This window comes from Rhinolophus ferrumequinum, chromosome 16 (genome assembly GCF_004115265.2).
Source record: "Rhinolophus ferrumequinum isolate MPI-CBG mRhiFer1 chromosome 16, mRhiFer1_v1.p, whole genome shotgun sequence".
NCBI classification, from domain to species: Eukaryota; Metazoa; Chordata; class Mammalia; order Chiroptera; family Rhinolophidae; genus Rhinolophus; species Rhinolophus ferrumequinum.
In genome coordinates this window covers 21819101-21847079 of record NC_046299.1, presented here as the reverse complement: position 1 = coordinate 21847079, position 27979 = coordinate 21819101, and the positions used below count along the sequence as shown (strand labels likewise).

General features: G+C 52.7%; 3 protein-coding genes across 5 annotated transcripts; all 3 read right to left on the bottom strand.

Annotated features, from left to right (window-relative positions):
• Positions 1-964: 964 nt before the first annotated feature.
• CALHM2 (calcium homeostasis modulator family member 2) lies at positions 965-6367 on the bottom strand. 3 transcript variants are annotated; one of them, XM_033130532.1, is made up of 5 exons: positions 6106-6367; positions 4852-4933; positions 4624-4766; positions 3323-4036; positions 965-2045 (listed from the first exon to the last, which is right to left on the bottom strand). In XM_033130532.1, exons 4-5 carry the CDS (start codon positions 3875-3877, stop codon positions 1629-1631), a joined length of 972 nt encoding a protein of 323 aa, XP_032986423.1. In that variant the 5' UTR covers positions 3878-4036; positions 4624-4766; positions 4852-4933; positions 6106-6367; the 3' UTR covers positions 965-1628. The 3 variants fall into 3 exon arrangements, with proteins under 3 accessions (XP_032986423.1, XP_032986424.1, XP_032986421.1); XM_033130533.1 differs by lacking the exon at positions 6106-6367 and adding an exon at positions 5116-5400; XM_033130530.1 differs by lacking the exon at positions 4852-4933.
• Positions 6368-9200: 2833 nt separating this feature from the next.
• On the bottom strand, positions 9201-12391 carry CALHM1 (calcium homeostasis modulator 1). The gene is made up of 2 exons (XM_033129831.1): positions 11840-12391; positions 9201-9680 (listed from the first exon to the last, which is right to left on the bottom strand). Exons 1-2 carry the CDS (start codon positions 12389-12391, stop codon positions 9201-9203), a joined length of 1032 nt encoding a protein of 343 aa, XP_032985722.1.
• Positions 12392-20392: 8001 nt separating this feature from the next.
• On the bottom strand, positions 20393-26494 carry CALHM3 (calcium homeostasis modulator 3). Its single transcript, XM_033129689.1, has 3 exons — positions 26070-26494; positions 23722-23977; positions 20393-21053 (listed from the first exon to the last, which is right to left on the bottom strand). Exons 1-3 carry the CDS (start codon positions 26354-26356, stop codon positions 20568-20570), a joined length of 1029 nt encoding a protein of 342 aa, XP_032985580.1. The 5' UTR covers positions 26357-26494; the 3' UTR covers positions 20393-20567.
• Positions 26495-27979: the final 1485 nt, after the last annotated feature.

The following is a 27979-nucleotide window of genomic DNA, read 5'->3' as shown; positions in this document are numbered from 1 at the left end:
ACGAGGGCCAGATGACCCAACCTCTCCACATTGGTGCCTCGTGTGTGAAGTGAGGTTAAAAAGTCAGACTTTGAAGGGTGATTTTGTAGGTGAAGCGAGAGCATGCGTGTATGTTGTGTGCTGCCACAGGGCCTGGCAGATAGGAGACTCAGTGAGGGCCCAGACCGACTTGTGGCTTTGGGGAGAGCCGCACGGTTTCTGTGTGTCTCTGGCGTTGGTTGACTTTATGGTTGTTCCTTGAGTCCTGAGGGAGAGAGGACATGACGGGCCTACCACACCCATACCTCCCTGTGACTCTTGTGAAATTCCGAGAAAGGCAACCCCCAGCCTCAGTAATAATCCTGCATGTTCCAGAGTTCTTGGAGGCCAGCACAGACCCAGCTGTTTGTTGAAGCCAGTCCTTTTTTGGCTTGGTCTTAAGAGAATTAAAATTTTTCTTTGGCAGAGTTTTAAATGTCCTGAGAGCTGGAAAGCTTTTTCTATGGGAAATACCAAGTCATATGCCAGAAAGCAGGAAAGGGACCGGGGAGAGCATCAGAAGTTTTCGCAATGGTGGAGGCCATCAGGCCGGAGCGGACATGGGAGGAAGGGACAAGCCAGCCTGGCCTGGTTCTTGGTTATTAGCACTAGTTATAAGAACTAGTCTGCTCTACTGAGTGTAGGATCTTTTAACTCAAGAAGTTGAAGCTGGGGTGGCCGGTTAGCTCATTTCGTTATAGTGTGGTGCTGATAACCGAGGGTGCCGGTTCAATCCCCCCATGGACCACTGAGCTGCGCCCTCCTTTAAAAAAAAAAAGAGAGAAATTGAAGCTGAGCTTCCCTCTGAGAAAGGTCAGGCTCCATTGGAACACCTGGCTGTCCCTGCTCCCCTGCTCCCCGTCCCACCCATTATATTAGCTTGGTGCAAAAGTAATTGCAGTTTAAAAGGTTAAAAATAATGACAAAAACTGCAATTACTTTTGCACCAACCTAATGGTTCTGCCCAGAGTCTATGTGTCCCCTTCCCTCCCACAGGGGACGGGATTTGGGCCTGTGCGCATGACCACCAGTCTGCTGTGTGTGGCCCACCCAATCATGCAGACACCACGCTAGTCCTTTATACTAAGAAAAGCTTTATCAAAAATAGAAATATATAAAATAAAGCCAGCAGCATACATTGGAGGGCAGCTTCCCAGCTGAGTACCATGGAGCTGGGCGTCCATACGCAATTACACAAATGAACTGCGTGATAACCTATACAGAGAGCCTGCTGGTGAGTTTCATTGTCACCTGGCTCGCCTGGCAATGGCTTCTTGGCCTTGGAGTCCCACCAGTCAAAGGTTATCCACATCTTAATTAATTATGGACCACTTATGGGAGAGGGTCTTTCCTCCAAAGCTGTTGACCAAGTGGCTAGTGGCAACAGGAGAGGGGATTTTTTCAGGTCTGAGAGCCTTGCTGTCACAACTGACCACATTGTCTACTAGCTCTCTCTCTACCCCAGGTTACTTTGTGTTCCTTTCTCTTGGTCTGTTTTTTCACAAAGCTATGGTTTAAAAAAAAAAATCCCCTTCTGATGCTGATGTGAGCAGGCCACGGGCCAGTTTGGGGCCAAGGACTGGCATTTCCACAGTGTGAGAACAGGACCCTCAGGAGGTGAGCAGGGCCATCTCCACGTTGTCTGGGGCTGTGCCGTTGCCCGACAGGCCCTGGGCCCACTTGTGCAGGCGGCTGTAGAGTGGGAGGCCCTGGTTCTCGCGGTACAGATAGACACCAGTGATGGCGTTCCACTGTGGCCGAGGCTGTGTGCCTTCCACTGGGAACTTGGCGACCAGCTCCTCGTCATCCTTGTTGAGCGCCACGAAGCCAAAGAAGCGGCGCACGTTGTTGGCGGCCAGCACCCGGGAGTGTACCTCTGCCGTGCGTTGGAAGAGCTGGTCCTCGCTGTCGCGGTACTGTGCCCAGTAGGCCTCCTGGCGGTAGCTGAGTGGCGAGCAGTAATGCTTGAGGCACTTGGTCAGGAACACCAGGATGGCCACCACGCCGATGAGCAGCCACCCGAAGAGCTGGCCAGAGGAAGGGCAGCATTGAGGAGGGGCGAGGATCTGCCTGGACCCCCCGCCACCCACGGTGAAATCGGAGCTGGTCAGAGTCCCCTGAGAGCTGGCTCTGTCACTTCTGTGGCGGAAGATTCTGCTTCTGTAAGGGAGGCAGGCCCTTCTGACTATAATTTCACCACTTAGTCCTCACTCCCTTGAACTCACACCTTCTCTGTTTTTAGACTTTGCCTCCCATGTTTTCTGCTGCCATTCCTTCAGCCCCAAAGGCCCCCCTCCACATCATCTGAACCCATCAAAATCCAGCTCAAACTGCCAGGCTCAGCCCAGATGCCACCTCCAGGAAGTCTTCAAAGGCCATTCTGAGAGCAACCTTCCCTTCCCTGAGTCTCCCGTGGCCTGGTTCCTCTTACATTATCACTCTCTGCCTTGTTTTGAAATCACCCATGTGCTCGTCTCAAACGCTCACTTGCGTGTGAACTTACTAAGGGCTAATTCAAATGAGGTCATCTTTGTTTCCCCACTTGATCCTGTACAGAGATTTGTGGGCATTTGATCATCAGATAAATTTTATTTCTCTGTTTTCCAGCTTCCATCTCCTTTGGTGCTGTCTCCAGCCCTGCTCTTCTCTCTACTTGTGTTTCTTATGTACTGGAGAGAAGCCCTTTAAAAAGTCTTGTACTCCTTCCTGTCTCTCCCTCACCCTCTGCTTCTCTAAGTTAACGCTTCCAGCTCAGTTTGCCTGCTTTTGCCCAGGTCTCTGCCCTTGCCCTTTCTTCCCTGACCAACCTCCACTCCTTCAGAGCTAAGCCAAAGCTGAGGCCAGGATCAGGGCAGCAGGTGCTGCTTTCTGACTCGATACCCCTTCCTGGCTCAAGGGACTCCCCTATGTCAGCCGTGTTTGAGGCTGACTCTGTGGGCGCGGGCCCTTCTTGAGACAGCCACACTCCACTCTCAACTCATGGCTGACAGCAAATGTTTCATAGGCTTGCAAGGATTTGTGAGTAAGGGGCTGAATCTGTGACTGGGATCAAGGCTTCGTCTGAGCCAGAAGATCATTCCTTTAACATTTAAAACTCTTATTTGGGACCAGAATTGACCCTTGTGCCACCAGGCACCGACCCAGAGGTTACCCAGCTCTGATACCTGACTCTGATAATCAAGTGCTTTCCTGGAGACCTCGGCTGCTGAGGACCAACTCCAGCTTTAACAGGAGGCCATGCCGGCCGGTCTCCACCACCCACCACCTGGGGAGGAAAGAAGAGCTTCCCTTCGCACTGCCTTACCTGGGACTCATACTTGAGCCTGCGGCTGACCTCCTCCCGTAAATTTGACAGGTTGGCAGGGCCCTCCCCACAAGGGAATCTGGCCAGGATTTCTGTGGCTTGGGCTGGTGGGAAGACCTCTTCCCCAGCTTTGAGAGAGGAGGGGTCCACGAACTCGCTGAGAGCACAGACATAGGCCTCACCGCGCAATAGAGAGATGACAGACCAGGTGACGGGGGCCACAGCCGCGCGGCCCAGGATGGAGCTTAGAAGGAGGAAGGTGGGAGCAGCCGAGCAGTTCTTGGACCTCCGGTACTGGCATTCAGCAACTAGGTTCCAGGTGTGCTTGTTGAGGATGACGCCAATGAGAAAGAGCGCTAGGGCGGGCACACCGATGGCCGTCAGTCCATACAGGTAGTTCCGGGCTGGCGAGCAAGGGCAGTGGAAAGCCACCACAGTGAACAGCTCCTGGCTGCCCACAGTGCCCAGTGCCACCAGCCCATTGAAAATCATCACGTCCTTGCTCTTAAAGAAGAGGGATAGGAAGCGGAAGTTCTCGGTGATCAGGGCTGCCATGGTGATACGGCTGCGGGGGGACCGACTGCAGAGGTAGAGACGAGGTGACCGGGGTCGATGGTGCCCGATGGGACTAGGAAAGAGTGTGGGCTGCTGGGCACCTGAAGGCAGGACACAGTTTTGCCGTTTTATCCCCTGGAGTGGGCGGCCTGGTGCTTCCTGTGGAACAGTAGATGACAGGTAAATGCATGCCTCTGAAAATGTGGCCAGGCTGGTGAGAAAGGAAGGAGACTCGGGGAGCCCTGGTGCCTGGGGAGAATGATGGTAGCCACTGCTCACTGAGCTCCTACTATGTGTCTGGTGCTTTACAGCCCTCGTTGCCCACCCCCATGATCCACATTGAGCTGCCATACCCCCAGTGTACACAGAGGAAGTGGGGGCTCCTGAAGGTGAGTGGCTTGGCGGGGTCACACATCAGTGACAGAGCTGAGATTCAAGCTCAGGTCTATCTTCCAGACACTTAGGTTCATGTTGCTACCACAGGCCTCTCAACGCCATGTGGCGTTGGGGAAGGTGGGGTGTCGACGGGCTTTCCCTGTGGGATCCCAGGCAGTGCTGACGTGCTGAGACCTAGGACTGTTTGGGAAGTGTGTCCTCGAGGCCTCTGGCCCCAGGAGTAGAAAAACGAGTGGGTGTCCTGGTGGATAAGGGACTTGGGCTTGACCATGTGACGTGGGACGGGGCGGAAGAAGGGGGCCTCTCGGCACGGGTGGGCCTGGAGCAGCATCCCTGGAGTTCATACAGACCTTTTTGTTCTGGAGACCTCAGGCTCTAGCCTGGTTTAGGCAATGCAGACTCTCAACAACTTCATCACGTTTCTCTGGGCCTCAGTGTCCTCATCTGTGAGCAGAGCATAAATCACTCCGGTCCTTGCTCCCTCTTAGGGATGCTAGAAGGAAAAGAAAGGGAATAAACGATGCCTGATCATTGTCCTATGTGTGACATAGGACAATATGTCCCTCCGTCTCTCTCACCTCTTGAGTCTTCAGGGTGGTTCCCAGAAGTGAGGCAGGGTGGGACGATTTTTCCTTCCCACAAAGATCAGACAACTAAGGCCTAAAGAGGATAAAGTGCCTTGTTCTAGGCCATTCAAATGTGGAGATACACAGGCAGGACTTTTGACCATGACCTAAGGAGGCCTGGAAAGTGGGCCAGGGTGAGTCAAGCTAAATGAGTCTTTCGTTGTTCAGTGCCCATCCATGAGAGCCCTGGCAAACCTCCCCTTCCCCACCGATTACCTCTTCCCTATCCAGCCGCCTTCCAGCAGCCCTGTTCCATCCAGGTCCCTGGGCTCAGGGACTGCCCAGCCTGCCCGTGACAGGAAACCCTGATGAAGGCTGAGACCCGGCCGGCCGTGCCCAGTTGGCCACTCCCAGGCTGCGCTGCTTTGGTTTGTGCTGCAGCAGTGCCGGCGGCCTGCCAGGAAGTGGTCGTGGCCTGGGCTCCAGCCTTGCTCTGTCCTAGCTCCCTTCCCAGGATCCACCCACACAAGCCAGAGGCTGGCCATGTCCTTCCCCCCTATATCAGAGATGAAAAAACTCAAGTCCGAAGGTCAGAGAAAGCCAGGGATTGGAGGGCTGGGTGGGCAGCTAACGAAACTGAGGAGACCTGCCTGTATTTCCTTCAGTGCCTCCTCTGTATACTACCACCCCTCCCAATCTCTGCCAAGGCTGCCAGATGGTTCTGGGCGGAGCTGGCTGGCCACGTGGGGTACCAGGAGATGGAGACAGAGGAGGTGTCTGACTTGCTCCAACTCAGCCCCAGGCCTCCAGCCTAACTCCCTGGGAAAGGGAGTTGGTAATATTGCTGGGATGAATGAGTTAAAAGCAGCCCCCTGCCTCCTTCTCCTCTCAGCTTCAAGGTTCCTAATGAGCTCCGGGTCCCGGGTTCATAAACCACACAAAGTGGGGTAAAAGATGTCTGAACACTGGTGGGGAGAGGAGGGACCAGGCCAGCTTCTGAGACTACACCCTTGCTTCGCCCTCCCCGCTCCGCCCCCAAGCCCCCGCCAGGGAGGAGTCACACTCAGGCTGGGAGTGGGACCTCCAGTAACAAGTCAGGACAGGAGACAGGCAGCTGGGGGAGGGGGCAGGTCTGGCCCTTGCCCAGAGTGGGGGGAGGCTGAGCTAGGGGCCCCTCTCCCAGGACAATCCCTCTGGGCAGCCTCAGACTGGCCCTGCCATGCTTCCCTGTCACCTGGCATGTCCCAGGGAGGGGCCCTTCCTTACCTGGGGCCAGCCTCGGGTACCATTGGCTTTGGCCTCTTCAGGGCTGGGCTCTCCCAGTGGTGTGCAGACATCAGAGTGTAGGCCTACGGGGCAGGCATCCGGTGGGGCAGCGACCCCACCCACCCGAATTGTCCTCCGCGGGCTCCCTCCCGTTTTTTTCTTCTGCACAGGCGCAGGGCCTGGGGCTGGTGGCGTCCTCAGAAAAGTTTAACTCCAGAAAAGAGGAGGGAACAGCGGGATGGAACTTGTGAGCTGGCGAGTGGAAAACATCTCCCCCGCGCCAGGCAGAGAAGGGCGGGCGGCAGAGGGCGGTGCAAGAGGAGAGGAAGTTGGGGCGCCCATGGCCAGCGTCCGGCTCTGCCTGCCTGCCTTCCAAAGCAGGGCTGCCTGGGAGCCAGCCTGAGGGTGCTCCACACCAGTGGGACCGGTTCAGGGGCCAGGCAGGGAGCCTTCAGGAGAGCTGGCCTGGGCCTGCCCTCTGGGCCAGTTTTAAGAGCAGTTCCCATGCTTGACACTCCCCTGGATACAAGCTGCAGCGTTAGGGGAGATGCCCTCAGACTAACGCAGACCCATGGCAGGATGTGCAGAGCTAAGCCCACTCCCCACCCCCATTCTCCAACTCTGTTCTGGCCCTTCTTCCTCAGCCATCCACCACTGCCTGGACAAATCCTCCCGGAGTAAGCTCTTCTATCCAGACTTCAGCTAACTCCCCAGGTACTGCTTCAAATCTCAGAGGACTGACAAGTGAATTCTGGAGTATAGGGATTCTCTGAGGCCCTGTGGGCAGAGCTCTGACCAGTGGGTGGCAATTTCAAGGAGGTGGGTTTTGGAAGGAAGCTCTTTATAATGATCAAAGCTGCCCAGACTGTCCCAGGAAGTAGTCATGAGCTCCCCATCTGTGGGAGTGTGCAAGCTGCAGCTGAAAAGCCATAGGTCAGGAATTCTGAAGAAGAGAGTCTTGTCTGTTCAAGGACAGGCCGGATGATTCCTAGGATCAAGGGAGAGCCCTCCCGCCCCCCGCCCCGACACCCCCACCCCCATCTCTGTCAGCTCTGTAATGCTTGTGGCTCTATAACAGTGGAACTGCTGAGTGACATGCTGGCCTCTCTGAGCTGGACTTGTCCATGTGCAGGAGTGAAGGGAAAAGGACCAGAGCTTATATTTCAGATCCTATCATGGGCCAAACATGGTTCCACATTCTTCCTCAAAAAGTTAACTCCGTTTATCGTCACCATAATCCTGAAAAGCAGATCTTTTAGCACCCATTTTACAAACAGACACACTGAGGCTTGGACGGCTTGTCAGGGTCCTACAGCTCTAGTAAAATATTTGACCCCAGATCTGCCTGACCCAAAGCTTTACTCTTTTTTTTTTTCACATTTGTACTTCCCAATACCTCTGGGTTGCCTTTTCTCACTGGAAGCCCGACACACACCTGGTCTTTACTCACCTGATTCCTCCCCCTCATTCAGGCCTAGATCAAGTCCGCCTCCCGGAGGAGCCCTGTAGCTCACCGTGGCCTACAGGGATCGCCCTCCTCCCAAATAATTAAAGAGAGGGAGAGCTGGTCTCAGATGTGAGAATAGAGGAAATGGTACATAAGGAAGAATGGAAATCATTAAAACACTGTTGTAGGGATCAAGATCAAAATGAATTCTTAGATGAGTGGGATTACATCTCAAAGATATCTGAAGGGATAAGAAGTCCATCTTCTTGGCCCTGCTTCGTCCTTGACAACGATAGCTCCAGTTCTTGCTGTTCCCCTCCACCCCACCCCTATGTCCAAGGGGAGAAGGAGCTTAAGCCTGCAGGTTCAGAAATCACGAAACACGTCAGCCACCACATACTGAGTTCCTCCATGTGCTGTGGGCTTTATACACTTTACTCATTTAATACTCACAGCAACCCCGTGAGGTAGGTGCCCTCATCCCCATTGTATAGATGAAGAAACTGAGACACAGAAAATGAAGCAACTGGGGATGGTCTGATTTCCTCCTATGACCTGGATGTATGGGAGGTGTTAGGGCGGTCAGTGAGAAGACCACTTCTCCCCGTCAGGAGAGGTACTTTTGGTTTGAATGTTCCACCCCCCCGAAACTCATATGTTGACCCTGACCCCCAAAGGTGACGATGTTAGGAGATGGAGCGTTTGGTAAGTACTTCAGTCACAAGGGCAAAGCCCTCATGAATGGGATTAGTGGCCTTATAACAGACGCTCCAGAGAGCTCCCCAGCCCCTTCCACTGTGTAAGGACAGTGAGAAGGCGTGGCTATGAATCAGGAAGGAGACCACCAGAAAATGACCGTGCCCCATGATCTTGGACTTCCAGCCTCCATCACTGAGAAATCGTCGTTTATAACCTAACCATTCTGTGGTATTTGGTGATAACAGCCTGAGTCGACTACGACAGAAGGCCTTTCATGCTTGGTGCTAAATCAATGTTCAGTCTGCCACGACAATTGTTGAGTGACTTCTATGGTGACCACACACCCCGGCTTCTCCTGGGTGGACCCAGCTTCTGGTATCTTGTCTTATCACCTGTCACCTCATGTGTGTCATACCAGGTGAGGCTGGGTGTCATGTCCTTAGGGCTACCTTGGCCCACTCAGCCTCGCTCAGGCGACTGGCCAAAACCAGAGTACTCCCGCTTCCAGAGACGGCTGGATGCCCTCCCACTCCCTGAGCCTTGAGCATAAGGGAACAGAGATCGTGAAAAGTCACAGAGAAGAGTGGACGCTGGGCAAGGATGTCCGTAGAACCTGAGTGGAGATAATGAATCAGAAACGAAGTGGTCTGGGAAGGGCTGAGCAGGTGGGAGCTTGTTCCTTGCGAGCCAGTTTTGAACCCTTCTGACTAATACTGCTTGTGGCTCAACTGCCCTGAGGCCACCTAAGGCAGTGGCACAGCTGGAGGAGTGAGGTCGCCTGCTAGCTCCAAATTTCCAGCCTCACATGAGCAGGTGAATGCCTCGGCATGTGGGTCTGCTCCAGAGGTCTACTGCACATCACCTACAGCCTTCAATTTTCCACCTGGTTTGGGGGGCGAAGGGGCTGTGGGCTCAGACCACCGTTCTTGCCTCTTCACCTGGCTACAGCTCACACTTTGCTGAAGTAGGTGGCCACCTCCTTGCGTGGAGGCTGGGGCCCACCCCCAGCCCAGCCGTTGCCCATCAGCGGCTCCTCCTGGCCCAGCTTCAGGGGTGGCTTGCATTTGTGCCAGTTTGTGAGCAGCTTGTTCATGGCTCCTTGATCGGTGATACCTCGCAGTTTCTCCCTCTCCTCGGCACCATCGGTGGTAGCTGGGGCTGCCGAGCCAGCAGAGGCTGTGGCCAGTGCCCTGTGGGTGTGACCCAGCTCCAGGTCATCGTTCATGGCCTCAAAGAACTGCTGGATACAGACCTTGGCGAAGGCCTTGGCATGTTCCGTGCATGTCTCATCAAAGAGCTTGCGCTCGATGTCAATATAGTGGGACCAGTACTTGCTTTTGAGGAAGGCAGCCTGTGTGAAGCAGGGCCGCACAGAGCGCACGACAAATGCCAGCAGTGTGGTCAGCAGCACGAAGGACCAGCCCAGTGCCTGCAGCGGAGAGAAGAGAGAGTCAGCTTGGCACTGCCGTCCGGTCTCGCAAACCTTTCCAGACCCCCAAAGCACTCTCTATGCCAGGGCTTTTAGGGAAAAAAGCACTGACTGGGCAAGTGACTTCACCTATTGGCCTTCTCCATTTTTATGTCTGTAAAATGGGCATACATATACCCATTTCATGAAAATGAGATCACGTGAGTAAAATGCCCCGTGTGTAGTCCTGGCACTCACAATACAGGAGTTAACTGGACGGCCCCTGGAGTTAGCTGTCTGGGTTTTGTCCCTGTCTCCACTACTTACTAGTTGACCAGGAGAAAGGTACCTGACTGCTCTGTGCCTCAGTTTCCCCACATATAAAATGGGGCTGGTGATAGTACCTAGCTCATAGGATCATTATGAGGACTAAATGTGATACTAAACTTAGTACAGTGTCTGGTACATAGTTATGCTCAGTAATTGTTAGCCACTGTAATTATGCCAATAGGTCCTTGCTGAGCATGCCTCTTCCTTCAGGAAGCCTTCCTTGACTTCCCTAGGCCATAGTGACCCTTTTTCCTGTGAGTTCTGTACCTCTCCATTGGCTCCTGGTATTGTCTGCCATTCAGTCACCAGCACTAACTGAGTGCCTCTTCTGTGTGGGTTCTAATCTGGGCCCTTGGGGTCACAGAGACAAATTGGACAATCCCTCAAACTCTGTGCTAAAGAACACTGGACATTCAGGTGCTGGCTCTGTTCAGCCAGTAACTCCCTATGGGGCACAGGGCAGGATGCTCTCCCAACCTCTGCTTCAGGGTCGGCCCCCAGCTGCACAGAGAAGCGTTAGGCCAGATCAGAAGAAGGGAGGCAGAGCAATCCCAAATGCCTGTAATGGGTCTGGCAGGTAATGGCAGAGAAGACATCACGTGGGGAGCTACAGAGCATGTGCTCCGTCTCGGCAGGATGCAGCCCTTATGCTGCTCAATGAGGAAATGCGGTCCCTACGGGGTGGAGCTCCTGATGTTTCAAATACAGCTGGAAATCTGCTTTTTATGTGAAAATTTCTGGTTTTAAATGATGTCAACTCATTCTAAAATTGAATTTCTAATTCAACTTCTGAAGACCAAATGAAACATATCAGACTGCCTGTCCTCTGGGGGCCCTTTTAGTTTATGATGTGATGGTTAAGATCAGGTGGAGGGACAGCTGCATCAGGCCCTGATGCCTGGGACGATGGGACAAGTGCCCAGAGGAGAGGAGGCACAGTTTGGGAGAGAAGCAGAGATTGGATCGGACTCTCAGAGTATGAGATTCATGTGGGGTGTTTGGTGGTGTCGCAGGCCCCCAGGAGAGTGTTCCAGCCAGGAGCGAGGAGGTGCCGGCGTGTCTGGTCTTGCCAGAGCAGAGCCGACATGTCTCTCTAGCCCTTGAAGGGCAGGCCCAGCCTCTGCCCCTCCCCTGACAGCCTCTGGTCCATGTGCTGCAAGGGGATGCTGCCTGGGTCGTCCTCCCCATAGTGCAATGACTGCAGGGGCGGCCTGAGGGGCCTGGATGGGTGACCACAGAGGAGCAGAGGACATGGCAGTGGGGCTGGAGGGACCCGAGCTCTGGATTTCCCATCGGTGGGCCCTTCCATTCTGCCTCTAGGGAACATCCCAACAGTGCATCCCCCTAATGCAAGCCCTTCCAGGAGCACCTTGACCCTCAGTTCCCACTCCAGGAGCAGGGAGGCACCAGCTGGGGGCATTTGCCAGTGAAATGTACCCAAATGGCTCAGCCACCCACCGGCCTCACCACTACCCTGGCTTGGCAGAAGAAAGGATGCAAATTCCCCCAGGCTTCCAATCGGAGCTCAGGACAGAGGATGTGGGGCTGGCTGAGCTGTTGGGTCCGCTCCTGGGACCTCAGAAAGGGGCACAGGCCTTTGGACTAAGGTAGCCATACCACTTTCCCCCAGGCGGCCCCCGATCTGAATGAAAACATGGCCTTCAGAAGCCTCTGCCTCAGTTGGGAAAACATGCCCCTGCCCCACAGAGCTCTGTCTGAGGGGGAGCCCCAGTCTGCTGAGGAAACATGACTATCCCTGAGGAAGCCCCATTTTGAGACGTGGTGAGATCGAACCCTTCCAGAAGGACTCCGGTCTGTGTGGGGAGACCAAAGCCTTTTGTCCCCCTCACCTGGGAGATGCAGCGCAGGTAACGCACGGCCACCTCTCGGGCCAGGAGCCAGTCGCCATCATAGATCTCTGGGCAGGGCACCCGGGCGAGCAGGCGGGCAAGCTCGGGTGGAGCTAAGCCGAGCGCCAGGCTGCCGTTGCCCAGCACAGTCACAGGCACGGCAGTGCAGAAGGCACAGAGGAAGCACTTGCCATCGAGCAGCGTGACGGCCACCCAGACGACGGGCGCGATGAGGGCGCGCTGAGCCATGGAGCAGAACATGTAACGCAGCACGGCGGGGTCCTTGGCCCGGCGGCCAGGCGGCCGCTTCCACTCCTCAGCCAGCATGGACACATTGTTGTTCAGTACCAAGCCGAGCAGAAAGAGCACCAGGGGCGGCGCCAGCAGGATGCCCGCGCTGTAGGCTGCATTGTAGCCGGGCAGGCAGGGGCAGTTGAAGTCAAAGGCTGAGTATATCTGGGCACTGGCCAGGGCCATGATGCCACAGATGCCATTCATGAAGGACTCCTGGTTGGACTGCAGGAACTGAAAGACCATCCGGAACTTGTCCATCGCACCCCACGGGGGGCCTGGTGGCCTCCTCCCACCTCACCGCTGCCTCAAGGATGGTCCCTGTGGCCCACTCAGTGCCCACCTCATGGCTGACACTGGCAGAGCTCAGGTCAGTGGCTGAGGTCACTGTCTCTTTGAGGAACATACTAGTTATATGCTAGCCAAGAGGCATAGGGTGGCCAATCCTGTGGGTGTAGCCGGAGTTCTGCCCCTCCCCTCTCCACCTCTCCTGGGCTTCGCTCTCTCCACAGCCACCTCCGGCACTGGGAAACCACCAGGGCCACACCTGGTGGGGACCAGTTTTCAGTGGGTATGAAAGTAGGGCAAGGAGGCTCAGACATAGGCTGGGAAGACATGGTCTCCAGCAGGGTTGGAATTTGGGAGAATCCTGGGCTGCTGCAGAGGCCTGAGCTTCTGGACATTATCTCCTGGGCTCCTAGGAAGCATGTCACCTTCCTTCTGCCCTTCCCATTGGGTCCTTCTTCCATGCTGTATCAGAATCCAAGAGGGCTCCTCCATCAGTTCAGACAATGATGGTACAATGATATAGAGATGGCAGTGATGGTGGTGATGGTGGTGATGAGGGCAGTAATGCTTTTGGTGGTGGTAGTGATAGCAGTAAATGACAGCGATAGTGGTAGCGATATTGGTCACAGTGGGTATGGTAGTGGCAGTGGTGGTGGTGGTGGAGATAGTGCTGATGCAGCATGGATGGCATATAGTAAAAACCCTGAATTTGGATTTGGAGTCAGATATGGATCTGAGAGGTTGCTGTGTTCTCCCCCGCCACTCCCCCTGCACACACACAATGGGCAAGGAGCTCTAGCCTATGAGCATAATGCAAATGCTTTTATGTGTAGTTTGCTTGTGTCTCTGTGGGTGTTTCTGTGTGTTTGTAGAGTGTGGACGAAAAATCCTTTCCTAGCTCTACCTTCTTCCTCTACTTCCCCAGATCAAAAAATAAAGGGGTAGAACAGTGGGGTTTCATGCCTGGAGTTCAGGCCCAGAATGTCTTTGGGAACCAGGCCAGGGCCCCTCCTATCAAAGTGGGGAGTAGGTTAAAGCGCTCCCTTTGAGGCCCTTTGCTCTTCTCCCAGAAGAGCAGGTCAGACCCAGCTCCAACCAGATAGCTCCTGTCTGGGTTAAGAGGGTGAGGCCGGGGCTGACGCAAAGCAAGAGCCTGGACAGGGTGGCTCCATGGGGCCCACAGATCTGTGCATCCCTGTAGGGGTCACGTATGGTCACTGTGGCTTTGGGCCTCGGTATCTGTGTATCCGCATGTGTGCGTGTAACCACATTAGTGGTATGTGTGTCTCTGTAGGACCAACAAGAATTGGCATTGACCGAGGCTTCTGTGTCAGGCCCTATGCCAGCACTTTACCTGTATAACCTCGTGTCATCTTCGTACAGTTCTATGGGATAGGTACTATTGTCCCCATTTTACAGAGGTGGGGACTGAGGCTCAGAGAGGTTAAGTTACACAGCTTGTAGGTGGAGGAGTGGGACGAGAACCCAGGCTAAGTACAAGTGGAGGTGGAGGAGGGAGGAAGGAAGGGTTTTTCTGCTTTTCTCTTCCGGTTGAATCAGGTTCTTCTGCTCTTCTAGTCCAGGTGGAAACCTTAGTGCATCACAGATAGGATGCAGGTGGAGAAAGTTATTGCTCCCTTCACTGTCAGGCTGTGCTTGTGGCAAACGGAGCCTCTAGGCTGGTGGCTTCTGGAGGACAATTGTTGGGGGCTTCCAAGAGGGCACCCACAGGTGGAGAGCAGGATGAGGGAGATCCAACCAAGGACATCTATGGCAGCGTCGACGTGCATGGCTGAGAAGGGGTCTGAGCTGCGGCACAGCTTGGCACACAGTCCCAGGAGCGGAGTGGTGGGGTAGGGTGGGCTGGTGCAGAAGCCCAGGAGGAGTGCAGCTCCAGGGGGCAGCCTGGAATCTCTGTCTTCTATAGTGGATACTGTTTATAGCTGATGTGCCCTGCTACTGGCACCCAAGCTGGCTGTATGGTGCCTGCTCCAACTACATATACACTCTGCAAATTCTAACTTCAATGTTATTTAAAAATACTTGATATAAAACAGCTTGATTGGATTCTAAACTTATTATTCTCATATCACAAGAATTTTGGTTACAGTTATTGAAAGTAAAGGATGAGTGCTGCAGTCTTTACATACCATTCAGACTGCTGTAAATTTTTGAGTGGTTGTATGAATTAGTTTTAAATTTATCAACTTGGGCCAAGTCTTCTCTGGGTGGTATTTATCAAACATTTGAAGAGATCATTATTAAATGAGGGGATGGGTAAACATGATCAAAAGGTACAAACTTCCAGTTATAAAATAAATGAGTTTGGGGATGTAATGTACAGCATGGTAACTATAATTAATAATACTGAATTGTATATTTGAACGTGCCAAGAGAGTGAATCTTAAAAAGTCTCCAAAAAAATATGTGTAACTATGTGAGGTGATGGATGTTAACTAGACTTATTGTGGTGATTAACTTACAATATAAACATATATCAAACAATTATATTGTACACCTGAAACATAATAGTATATGTCAATTACATCTCAATTGAGAGAAAAAGAGCCTTGAATAGAATCTGCCATCGTCATTTCAAAATCTGATGTTAAAAAGTTATGTTCACTGAAGCATGCTCAAGAAGCCTGGGAGATTTCATTTGGGTGTTTTATACCAATGCAGTATTGAATATCTTTCCTAATTTGTACTTTCCTAATTTCATAATTTGTACTACATCTTTCCAATCATAATTCTATAAGATAATGAACATGTAATCATTGTCCCACTGGGCTCTATATAGATGTCTCCAAATCCCCTTCGTTTGCCCAGATGTCACGTGTCAATCAATGTCTCCACACACTGGGATGTGAAGAAGGTTAGGAACCTCTGTCTCTGAAGCATGAGGGCGAGGGGCAGGTGTCCTGTGAGGGAGAAGGTGGGGTGGCCTCTTGAGCAGCAGCTGAAGCCAGAGCTGTGTCAGCCACCACAGAAAGGATACGTGGAGCATGCCCCGCTCCTGAAACACCATCTGCCCACCCAAATCCTCCTCAGGCCCTGCCCATTGTCTCAGTGTTTCTTTCATTGAACAGTCAAGTTTCTTCTTAGCAAGAAACCATGTTACAGAGCACATAAGAACCCTCATCAGTGACCGGGGTTCACAGCTCAACCCAGACACATACCAACCAGGGACCTTGAGCAAGTAAGTAATGTAACCTCTGGATGCCACAGACTTCGCATCTGTGAAATGGGGAGAATAAAAGAGCTTACCTTTCAGGCTGTCGTCATGAGGATTCAATGAGATGCTGCAGGTAAAGAGTTTAGCGCAGTGCTAGACCCACAGTGAGCTCTTAGTAAACAATCGTTACAATCGCGTAACAGTAATAATTGCCATCTCTTCAACTGAGCTTTTGTAGTGCACTTTGAAAATGTGTGCTAGTTTCCTATTGCTGCTGTAAAAAGTCACCACAAACAGTGGTTTAAGACAACACAAATTTATTCTCTCACAGTTCTGTCAGGAGTCTGAAGTGGCTCGCAATGGGCTAAAAATCAAGGAGGTGGCAGCCTGGGTTTCTTCTGGAGGAGCCAGAGGAGAATCTATTTCCTGGGCTTCTGCAGCTTCTAGAAGATACCTACATTTCCTGGCTTGTGGTCCCCCATCACTCCAACCTCTCCTGCCTCCCTCTTATAAGGATTTGTGATTACACGATGTCCACCTGGATCATCCAGGAGTGTCTCTCCATGTCCAGATCCTTCACGTAATCACTTCTGCATCTGGAGGTAACACATTCACAGGTTCTGGAGATTAGGTGGTGGACCTTGGGGGCTCATGCATGATTCTATCTACTACAGGAGGGGTCTTGGTAGTGCGTTTAGCAATGGTTTGTCTTCTCCACCTCTCCCCTCTGACTCCGAGAGCGTATGACTGGGTGTAAATGGAAAGCAGGGTGCCATGACCCTGCGCAAACTTTTCAATGTGTTATCAGCAAACTCACCCACAGCTACACTGTGGAATGCACACTGGGCTGCTCCCAGAAGTGTTGTCCTGGCATGCACCCCAGTGCTAGAGGAGTTAAATGTCATGTAAAGCAGCATGCAAAGGGGGCCTCTAGGGAGCGGGTGCTGTACCTTTAGGAAAATGCCCACTTTACATAGGACAGCACGAAGGTATGGTGCTTAATCGGCACTGCCCTCAACCAGCAGCTGTGGCAGCACCTGGAAAACAGGGCAGTGGAGGAGGCAGCAGCCATCAGTGAGATGTGGCTGCCAAGGCAGCTCAAGTACTATCAGGCTGTGTTACCAGAGGTATGAAGTCTTTACCTAAGGAGGATACAGTGCCATTCTCTTCTGCATTAGCCAAACTGTATTGGAGGTTGTATGTTGTGTCCAAAACCAGCAGTACTCACTAAATATTCCACGTGCTTCCCTATAATTCCCAGCCTCTGTTCCAGGTAGGTTGAAGCCATGGGACTGAGTTGTGTCACTGAAGCCCCCACCTGTTACCACTGTCCCTAGTCTTTGTCTTCCCTGCCTCATGGACCCTGGACACCAAGGTAACACCCACCACCGTCAGCACTCATCTCTACATTTCAAAGGCTGCTCACTGCACCCGGGAGACATTTGGCCCAAGACAAGCTGGCAGTGCCACAGTTAGTGCCCCAGTCAGGGACAGTCAGAGATTGGTAACAAACCCTCCACCTTCCTCCCTCCTGGGTTAGGATGCCTGGGGATGTGGGCACCCAGAGTTGCCCACAGCAGTGACTGGCTGGCTCCACAAATGTTACTGACTTTCTTCCCTTTCTGGTGTCACTTCCCCTGTTCCTACCTTGTTTCCTGGGAGTGACCTCCACATAAACCACTCACTGACTTGCTTGTCTCAGAATCTGGGGAATAACATATGTCTTAATGTGGTATCCCAATATGGGGGAGTCCCCTGTCAGCTGGGTCCCCAAGTAACCAGAGGAGCTCCCCTCCTGCCCAACTTTCCTCCCTTGTTTATCTACTTCAGACTTTGCCCGAGTGGAGAAATGTATCTTTGTTGTATTAGGGCATTGACATTTTGGTTTTATTTTTACATTTGGGTCTAACCTGACTAACACAGGACGGACTGCTCTACGGGTTACATTTTAAGCAGGACATTGACACACATGAGCACCCAGAGTATATTCTATCCCTTAAATCCTCTAATCTTCTGCTTCTTTCCATCTCCACCCTAATCCAGGTCCCAGTCCCACAGCCACTCCTGCCCTCATCCTGTTAGAGCGGATCAAGCAGAGGCAAGAGAGGTCATTTCATCCAGCCTCAAAGCATTGGGCAGAGCCGGGCCCTCAGCAGAGAACTCCCTCATCTTCTACGAGTCCCTCTACGTGGAAGCATGTTAGTGTGGATATAATTACTCTACTCCCATTATAGCGTTTAGGTCCTGGTGCCTTTCCCCATACAGAGATGCTGAAGCTCCCTCCGTTATCAACATCCTAAACTGAAACAGGCGCCAAACCTCCCACACTTCCTTTATAACCCTGGGTAGAGCCCAGGGATGTCTGTGAATCCGACAGAAACTCACCAATCTGCTTGGCCTAGGCCACCCCCTGTGGGGATGTGTTTGAGGGCCACCAAGGACAGTGGATCCCAAGAATGTGTCACTGGGTGTGGGGTTTGAGAGGCATCTCTTGATAGAACGCATTTGGAGTGGTTTGGAGTGGGCTCCTCTGCCCTCTGGCTGAGGTTCTTCAGCTTGGCAGGACTGCACACTCCTCCATCCGGCTGTTTGCTCACTAGCTCATGTTCTATCTCCTCTTCCAGACTGGAAGCTCCATTAAGATAGGCCTGCTCTCTGGCACGCAAGGCATTCCCTCAGTATTTGGTGAATGAGTAAATGACTCCTGTGCTGCCTCTTTCCCAACTGTTTGCCTTTGTTTTCACTGTTTCCTCTCTTGAGGTCCTCTGGCCCCACCCCATCTCTTTCTCTACTTGTCAAAACCCTCCCTATCCTTTGAGACCCATTCAAATGAAGCCTTCTCTGATCCCCTAGGTTGGAGCCATTATTCTCCATGCTAAATCCCCACGGCACATAGTTCGTCTCTGTCACATCACTTACACTTTTTGCTTTGGATTATAATGGTTTCTGTACCCATCTCTGTCTCTCTATTAGACGGTGAGCTCCTTGAGGGCAGGCCATATCATCTGTGTATTCTCTGTTCCCTATTCCCTGGCACAGTGCTGTCTATGCAGTTGGTGCTCAATAAGTGCTCAGTATAAGAAGGCAAGAGTACTGATGGCAGTCAGTGACTTTTTGCTCGTCCAGTGGCTGCATTTTTGCATTTTGTGGGGTCCCTGAGCCTCCCTCCCCCAGGCTGGGATGACGGGGCCATCTCCAAGCTCTCCTCCCTCCCTCCCCATCCAATCTCTGCAATCACTTTGCCTAAATCTTGCCCCACCTCAGTGCCATTTCTGACATTTGCATGGCCTGAGCAACAGCAGGGTAGGTGGGGGGAGGCTGAGTTGCAGGGATTGTCTGGTCCTACAAGGTCCCTTGGCAAGAGCCCAGGAGAGCAGAGATCGCCTGATATGGAGGGGGCTGGGCTCTAGGGGGTGCATCTAGGGGCCCCTGCACTGCTCCCAGGCCCTGAGAATCAGAAAATCTTGGGGTGAATACGGGTCTGCACCATTGGGGCTGATGGAGGCAGTAGCAGGATGTGAGTGTGTGTGTGTGTGTGTGTGTGTGTGTGTGTGTGTGTGTGTGTGGTGAGTGAGTCATCAGGAGGAACAGAGGCCCAGAGGAGATTATAGGGTAGATTTTCCCCAACCCTTCCTGTTAGGGCCACCAGAAACTGAGTGGCAGGTTTTTCCTTTTTCAGCAAGCTCTAACCCTGGCGTTTCAAGGATTTTCACCCGCTCTTGGCCCAGAAATCCTTAAACATTGGAACTTACTGAATCACCTGGGACGCTTGATCAGTGTGGAGATGTCTAGGTCTGCTCCTACCCTGATTTGCAGATCTGGTCCAAACACTGTACACTGGGGAATCCTCACCAGGTGCCAGCTTCTTGTTGAGGGCATCGGGTATGTGAATGTCTAGGGAAGGAAGCAGCCTTGCAAAGAGATGCTGAGCTCAGGAGTCAGGCCGCAGGTGGTAAGAAAGGTAGTGCGAGTGCAGGGTAAGGAAGGAAGCACCTGCTTAACTGGAGGCTGGCCGAGGCGTGGCTGAGAACGGAGCTGCATCCCAAAGGGGGCTGCACCAGGTGGGCGCTGCTCAGCCTTGGTCTGTTAGAAACAGAATCGATGGGACTTCGGGAAGTCGAGATCTGGAAGGGTCAGCCCCTTTGACATCCCAAAATAGAAAAATCCCCTTGACAGGAAAAGATAAAACTGTTCATATGCTGTAGTTAGCAAGAGGCACTAAACAGCAGTTTCAAGAGGAAGTCAACTAGCGGAGTTTGCTGGAGCTTACTCAGAGAACCCTGGCGGAAGCGGCAGGAAACCCAGCCAGAGCATTACAAACAAACACACAACACTAGCCAGAGGGCTGACTAATGTGTAGCTCAGAGCCCACTCTGGAGTTAGGCCTCCTGCGATCACGTTTCAGCTCTTACATGGGTGACCTCCCTCAGCTTAACCTCTTTATGCCTCAGTTTTCTCTTCTAAAAAATGGTGCAATTAATTATCTTTCTGCATTAGGCTATCATGAGGATTAAATGAGTTACTATATGTAAGGAGTTTAGAACAATGCCAGGCACATAGTAATCACCACGTAAACGTGTGCCATTGTTGTTGTTATTTAGAATCTGGACATCTGGGACCCAGAACCCATGGCAGATCTATTTAGACTCTTGCTACTCAGTTTGGTCCACTGACCAGAAGCAGAAGTATCATCTGGGAACTTGCTAGAAATGCAGTCTTGGAGCCAGTCCTGGAGGCACTGCACCAGAATCTGCATTTTACAAGGGGGGGGGGGGAATTATGAGCGTCTTCAAGTTTGTGAAGCACTGCTTTAGAGAACCCCAGAGGCCACGCCCAGAAACTAGGCCACAGATGGGGCTATTTTGGGGAAGGAGGCCAACAGGGCTAGGCTGCCCTGCCTTGGAGCCCCCACAACCGGAAAGTCCCCGGACCCTGGTCAGTGGGGCACTCCACATGGGGACACTGCTGGGGTCCCTACACATGGGAGTGTTGGGACAGCCTGGTGCCGGGGGCGGCAGTAGGGGCCCGGTGGCTGAGGCCAACCCCCCAGAGCCCGGGGGATGCCCGGAGGTCCAGAGGCGGTTTGCTGGAGTACCATGAGCTCAGGAGATGGTCCACCTGCTCCTGACTGGAGACTGCGCGCAGGTGAGCCTTCCCACTTCCGCCGTCCACGGCCTCAGGGGGCTCGGGCATCTCGGGAGGCTCGGCGCCCCTGCCCACCCTGTCCCGCCGCAGCCCCTGCATCTCGCTCTGCATAGTGGCGAAGAAGTGCAGCACGCAGCGGTGCGCAAAGTCCCGCGCGTGCTCGCAGCACGTCTCATCGAAGAGCTTCTGCTCCAAGTCCACATAGTTGCTCCAGTATCTGCGCTGCAGGAAGACTGTTTGGTCGAAGCAGGGCCTCAGGCAGCGGGCCAGGAAGGCCAGAATGATGAGCAGCAGGGTGACACTCCAGCCTATGGCCTGGGGGTGGGAAGCAAGAGGTTGGGTGTGGGAGGGGCATGGGTGCTATACAGCCGCGTCGCAAGGGTGTTCCAGAGTCTCTCCCTTCACTTAGGCCTCTCATCCTTCCTCAGATCTATCCATCCTCCTATTTAGTCATCCATCCTACCGACCACCGCCATCCATTCTCCCTTACATTTTTTCTCTCATCCTTGCATCCATTCATCCATCCAACCATCTCTCCACCCATCCATCCAGTCATCCATCCTCTCATCTGACTATATAGCTATTATCTACCTATCCAGCCATCCCTCCAACCATCCTTCCATCTGTCCATCATCCATCCTCCTATCCAGCCATCGATCCTCCCATTCATTCATGTTCCCATACTCTGATCCTTCCTTCTATTTATCTATCCAACTATCCATGCTCCCACTACTCTCTTTCCCAACTTTCCTCTTATGGAAACCAAAATATGCTACCCCAAAGTATGCCTCTTTGATATAAATATTATTTTGAGCTAAAGACAATTAAGAAGTGCAAACATAGGAAAAACTCTCTCTACACTTTCCTTTTCTGTCTAAAGGCAGGATATAAATTCTCCTTTTACTGGAGACAGACTCTTAGCAGCCCAGACACAGCACCAGAGGAATGTGCAAACAAAACTTACTCTATTAGTAAAGAGTAAGAAAGTCCATGTTTCCTTCCATTTATTTACCTTTCCACCGTTTCTGCCCTTGGAAGCTTAAAACTGCTTTCCTTTGTCCTGTCACTTCTCTACAAAGGTTTTGCTCTTGTTGAAGATGCTAATATAAGCTGGAATTCTAAGCCGCTGTTTTGAGTTACTCTTTGGTTTAGGTTTCTCCCGTGTAATGTGCACTGCACGCGTTAATAAACTCTTTGTTTTCCTCTTGTTATCTTTTTGTTAGCATCTCAGCTGAAAATGTAAGGTGGGGAGAGGTAAAGTTTTGCCTTCTCTATTCTCCCATCTATTCATCATCTTTCATCTTTTTATCCAGTCCTCCATCTATCCTCACACATGTTTATCCATCCCATCTGTGCGTCCATTCATCCTGTATTATGGGGGAGGCACGGGAGGCCTAGTCTTTTCTTTCATAGAGCTCACACGTTAGTGGAGGAAACAATTAAATAGGTGATGAGTGGCTAAGTGCCGTGTTGAGAGATATACAGGGACTCATGGGGATCCATCCAACCTCAACTTGAGGGCTTAGGGAAGAGTGAGGTTTAGGCTGAGACCTGAAGGATGAGTAACAGTTGTACAGGATATGAACAGGGGAAACAGTGTTCCAGGCCAAGAGTGAGGAACAACTGGAACTAGTTCTCTAGGGCTGGAGCCCACACATGGCCGACTCCTCTCCCTTCTCTCTTCTCATCCAAAGCCATCATCTCTTCAAGCCCCCCCTAAAATTAGAGCAACTGTGTGGACCTGGAGCAGAGAAGTCACTCCTCTAAACCATAAGCAAAGACATATTTGAATTCCTATCATTTGTAGATGTGATTTACCGTCTCTCGTTTGGTCTCTCGCAGGATTTTCCCCCCACACACACCAATTTAAAATATTAGTGTGAGCATTTTACATGTGAGGAGAATTTAATGTGCCTGATGAACTAACAGCTAAGTCAGAACTCAAACCCTGGTCTGATTGGAAATTCCACATTCTTTCCACTGAGCTAGTGACAGCCTGCAGGGACCACCAAGATGGAGGAGAACAAACTTCCTTTTATTTTGCAGAAGAAACTGAGGCTCTCAGGGGGACTGACGTGGCCCTGGTCACAATCTGAACCAGAATCAAGTGCACCTGAGTCCTCTCTCCACTGCACGATGGGCCTGCATTTGCCATGAGCCTGTCGTGGATCCCCAAAGGGCTGGGTCATGTTTTTATTCTCTGGAGCCCTACTGATACTCTGCATGTGTGGGTTCACGTAAAGACTTTTTAGGGGACACAACCCAGACCTGGGCTCTGTGAGTGGTGGTGGTAGCATCTAGAGTCTGGGCTTTGTTTTCCTCCAGGGTAATGGAATTGGTACCTTGTGGGAAGCCAGGCATTTGGGGAGAACCTGAATTGTAGGGAGATGGTTAAGAGGGTCAGGAGTTACAACATGTATATTCAGATCCCTGCCCTATCTTGTACAAGCTGTGTGAATTTGGCCTTGTGACCTAAACTGTCAGAGTCTCAGTTTCCTCATCTGCAGAATGGGATGATAATGACTGTATTCACTTCATAGGGTTGTTCTGAGAACTAAACGAAGTAATGCATATGAAGTGCTGAACACAGTGCCTGACATGTAAGTGCTCAATAAAGGGTGATTAGTTATTCCTGAGGTGTGTGAAGAATGTGTGTAGGGGGTGGAGGGCAGGGCAGAGCAGTATACCTCCAGTGCTTTCCTGCCATCCAGGCTGCCTGAGGGTGGGCCTAGCTGACTTCAGGAGGGTATGGCTACCTGGTCTCTGCCCTGCGATGAGTCAGCATTGATGGCCAAGTGCCCACTTCCTAAGGCTGAACACTGTCCTGTCCATGGATCATGCTCCTAATCCCCCTGGAAACCATCTGCTCCTTGGTTGTGTCTCCAGCAGTGGGGAGGAGCGCCAGGAAGTCATTTGTATTTCCTCACCCCCCAGAACCCATGCAGGATATTTGTGAGTGTTGGGAGAGGACCTCCAGAATTACCTGTGACAGGCACCGCAGGTAGCGAGACACTGCCTTTCGAGCAGGGCTGTCCCTGACCAGCTCATCCTCCTTGCAGGGCACCTTGGACAGGAAGAGCTGCACCTGGCTGGGGGTCATGTTGGCAAAGTCCAGAAACTTGTCGGGGTCCACGGAGCTGCTGAAGGCACACACAAAGAACTTCCCATCAAGGAGGGCCAGCAGGATCCAAACCAGGGGGGCAGCCAGTGCTCTCTGCAGCACAGAGGAGCACATATACCTGGGAGCAGAGGAAAGAGGCGGCTCACAAGGGCAGCGGGAATTCAGCCTTAGGAGGAAGGCTATAGGCGAGACGCAAAGATGGACTTCCCAGGAGAGCTGGGAAATACCAGTCATGATTACATCAAAAGAGTGGCTGTAGCTCCCACTGCAGAGGTCCCAGCAGTGGAGGGCAGGGAGGAAGGAGGGCTGGGGGCCCCAGGGGGCCCGGGACTGGAGCACTGGGGGGAGTGATGTTCTTCCTGCTCTAGGCCTCCTAGCAGACACTGTTGGTACCCTGCCCTTCCAGAGGCATCTGTAGCTTTGGCGGATGGTTCCTATTCATGCGGAGGCCTGAGGGCTTCTAACTTCCACCACGGCAACCACCTGTGGGGCTCTGCCGGAGGGCTTTGGTGGAGCTCTTCTCCCAGAGGCTGAAAACACTGGGGAGTTAACAACCCCCAAATCAACCTTCAACTCAAGAGGGACGGGGCCTGGTACATTAATACCCCAGCTTCCTAGACCCTCAGTGGGACAATTCTGAGGTGTATTTTACCCACTCTCTCAGAGAGTCCACAGAAGGACTGAGCCCCAATAACCCCCTCATTATCACAGTTTCCCCAGAGCCTGCTTCTGACAGGAGCCAAAACTAAGAGAGCTCTGCCCGATAATCCTCCCAGAGGTAACACCTCAAACACTTGCCCCAGCGTCCAGGAAGCCCACGCTCTGACTGTACCCAAGTGCCTCTCCTGGCCTCCATTGGCATGGATTGGGTGTTGGTCACAGGACAGGAACCCACTGGATCCCAGAGGAAAAGGCCAAGGGCACACCCAGTGCACGTGACCCCCCCGTGTGGCTGGATCATGGAGCACGGAGCCCCCATGGGACACAAAACAGATTGCTTGTGCATAGGATGCAGATGTTTCTAACTTGCACTGTATACAAACATAAAATGGGGTACGCTGTGTGTGTGTGTGTGTGTGTGTGTGTGTGTGTGTGTGTACTACACAGCAGTGAATTATAAATACGCTGTAGGCAGGGTTGGCTCCAGCATTTTCTGTGGAGGCAATGTGGTTAGAAGGTAGAACTGAGGACTTGTCATGAAGGTACACTACGTATGTTTGAGAACACCTCAATTGTCCATGTCAAACATTAAGGGGGAGAAGGAGATCATGAGTGTGCTAACCCCACCAGTCCCCTCCTGCCACTGCCCACAGGTCTAGAGCACTTAGATATTTTGTCCAAAACACTAAGGGCAGTGGAGTCAGCCTGTGTTTTTTGCATCTGAGCCGTGCCTCTTCCTAGCTGTGGGAGTTCAGCCAAGTTACTTAACCTCTCTGTGCCTCAGGTCCTTCATCCTTAAAAATGGGTCCAATGTAGGAGTAGACCCAGGGCCAAGGTGAGAATTCAGAGGGCGTGCACACATAGCACTTGGCACAGAGCTTGGCACCAAGTTGGTGCTCAGTGTCGCCAGGGAGCATTATGAATTTCTAAACTCCATCAATTGATTTTGGTTGAGGGCACCGACCGATCTGAGGCCAGAGTGGTACAAGCTGCCCTCGGGAGCTTATGGGAGAGGAATGCAGCCTTTAACCCAATCATGCCTCTTACATGCGAAACTGGCTAAGCATGTCATGGATTGGTCCTTCATGGGTGTGGGGAGGTATAACCATGGCCAGCCTGACAGATGTGACCTGGGTGATTCTTGGGAATCCTGAATCATTCATGTGTTTCCAGCACTGGCCATGAAAAGGTGACAAATGACAGGAACAGAAATATCTGTTTCCACAGTGGAAACTGCAAATGGGACTCTGTGAGCTGATGATGCTTTGGTTGGGGAAAGGAGTGGGTACATCTGAGTGTGACTGTGGGTGTGGGTGGCTTGCCCTGACAATACCCATGGGGGTCACTGGGGCTTGGGGGTCACCTGGCAGTGTCTGTGGGGTGAGTGGTTGGGGGAGCCCTGACAATGCCCACAGGGTTGGTTGGGGTTTAGGGTGCTCCTGGCAGTGCCTGTGCTGGTGGAGGAGCCGCGACAATGCCCACAGGGGAGGGTCAGGGTTTGGGGTGCCCCTGGCAGTGCCCACCGGTCGCTGGGTGGTGTGGTACCGCACCTGATGACGCCTGGGTCTTTCCTCCGGTGCCCTGTGGGCCGGCGCCACTCCTCCACCATCACCACGGACTGCCGGTTGGCGAGGAGGCCACAGAGGAAAAGGGCGAGTGGGGGTGTGAGCAGCAGGCCCAGGCCGTAGAGGGCATTGTAGCGTGCCAGGCAGGGGCAGCTGAAGTCAAAGGAGGAGTACAGCTTGACGGTGACCGCGGCCAGCAGCAGGCAGATGCCATTCATCACCGACTCGGAGCTGGACTGGAAGTGCTGGAAGAGCATGCGGAACTTATCCATGGCTCCCGCCTGGTGGGGGCTGTGAGGCTTCTGCCGCCTTCCTACCACTGCCAGCCCTCCCTGGGGCCGCAGGAGGGTCTCCTCTTTCAAGGGCCTGGGGGACCAGGAGGAGGCAGTGTCCTGTCCCTTGTGCAGCCTCCGGGGTCTTGCTCTCCACGAAGGCTTTCCTGTCCAGCCTGATTGTCCCCCAGTGCCACTCCCCTCCTCTCCGGGAGAATGAGTCACTGCTCTGTGACCAGCCAGCCCAAAGCACCTCTAGGCAAATGTGCCCTGCCCTGTCACTCCATTCCCCCCAGAGCCCTAGCCCGTTCCCTTCTCTCTTTGGGGTTTGGATACTGAGGCCTGACAGCTGGTGGGGCTTCCCGTGGGGGACAGGCAAATTCTGGGTGGGGTCAGGCCAAGATGCTGATGGAGCCAATTATATTTTCTTGGTCAGCCCAGGGAGAGTTCATGTTGGCTTTCACGCTGGGAGGAGCCAGGAGGGGTGCCTTAAGGCTTAAAGGCTTCCTGGAAAAGAAGAGCCTTGAAAGGAGTTAAGCCATGTTTCAGCATTCGCCAGTGAAAGGTGTGGAAGGGGAAGGCGGTCCAGGTGAGGGTCCTGCATGGGCAAAGGTATGGAGTGAGAATCAGCTTGGTGTAGCCAGCAGTTTGGGGGTTGCTGGAATGTAGTGTCAGACAGAGGGCTGGGGGTCAGTGGGTGCTGGCAACCCTCCCCTCCGTTTTTCCCCACTCCTTCCTAGATCTGGCCACTGGCACAATTTCCACTGCATCATTCCTCTGCTCAAGTGTCACTGGGGGGCTCCCTCTGCCCCCTTCGCTTGGCGTTCAAGGCCCTTTTAACTGTACCCAGAGGTGTCTTCCCTCCATACTTTTGCTGACGCCATCCTCCCCACTGAAAATGCATGTCCCTTTCTCCCATCTGTTCTTCAAGAGGCAGCTCAAATGCAGTCCTGCCACCAAGCCACCCCTGGTGACCTCAGCTCTGTGGAGCCTCGACTTCCCATAGGCCCTGGGAAAGGCCACCTCAGCCTGTCAGTAACCTCTCCTAGGTGTGGGAGGGAGAAGTCCCATCTAGGGCAGGAACCTGGACCTGCAACTTTTCGTTCCCTGCAGCGTCCCGCGTAGTGCTAAACACACAGCAAGTGACAGCAAGTGTTTGTTGTCTGTGATGCTGGCATTCAGATACTCTTTATGTCATCTCCAGCTCGGTCCTCTCTGCCCACGTCTTGGCCTGTACCTGCCTCCCTGTCTGTAACTAGCAAGCAAATGAGTGGAATGTAGATCCTGCCCTTAGTTTCTCTCTCTTGTCTCTCTCCCTTTGTCTCTTTCTTATTCTGTTCCTCTCTCTCTCTCTCTAACTACCTTTCTTCTTCCCTCTCTCTCTCTCTCTCTTTCTCTGTGTGTGTGTGTGTGTGTCTCACTCCTGTGTCCCTCAGTGTGTGCTTCTGGGTCTTTTTGTGTGTCTCTGTCTCTGTCCTCTCTCTATTTTGCTGCCTCATCCTGTCTTTCTCTCTTTCCCTTCTCCTTGCCTGATGCCCACCCCGTAGCATCCCTGTCTTACTGGCCCCCAGGCCTGATTGGCAGCCTGGCTTGGGCAGGGGTGTGAAGGCAGCCACAAGAGTC

Coding starts and splice junctions, on each gene's coding strand:
- CALHM3 (XM_033129689.1), bottom strand. CDS start 26,356: ATGGATAAGTTCCGCATGCTCTTCCAGCACTTCCAGTCCAGCTCCGAG. Junction 23,978..26,069: donor AAAGACCCAGGCGTCATCAG/GTGCGGTACCAC, acceptor CTCTGCTCCCAG/GTATATGTGCTCCTCTGTGC. Junction 21,054..23,721: donor ACCTGCGGTGCCTGTCACAG/GTAATTCTGGAG, acceptor TCCCACCCCCAG/GCCATAGGCTGGAGTGTCAC.
- CALHM1 (XM_033129831.1), bottom strand. CDS start 12,391: ATGGACAAGTTCCGGATGGTCTTTCAGTTCCTGCAGTCCAACCAGGAG. Junction 9,681..11,839: donor ACCTGCGCTGCATCTCCCAG/GTGAGGGGGACA, acceptor TCTCCGCTGCAG/GCACTGGGCTGGTCCTTCGT.
- CALHM2 (XM_033130532.1), bottom strand. CDS start 3,877: ATGGCAGCCCTGATCACCGAGAACTTCCGCTTCCTATCCCTCTTCTTT. Junction 2,046..3,322: donor GGCTCAAGTATGAGTCCCAG/GTAAGGCAGTGC, acceptor TCCTCTGGCCAG/CTCTTCGGGTGGCTGCTCAT.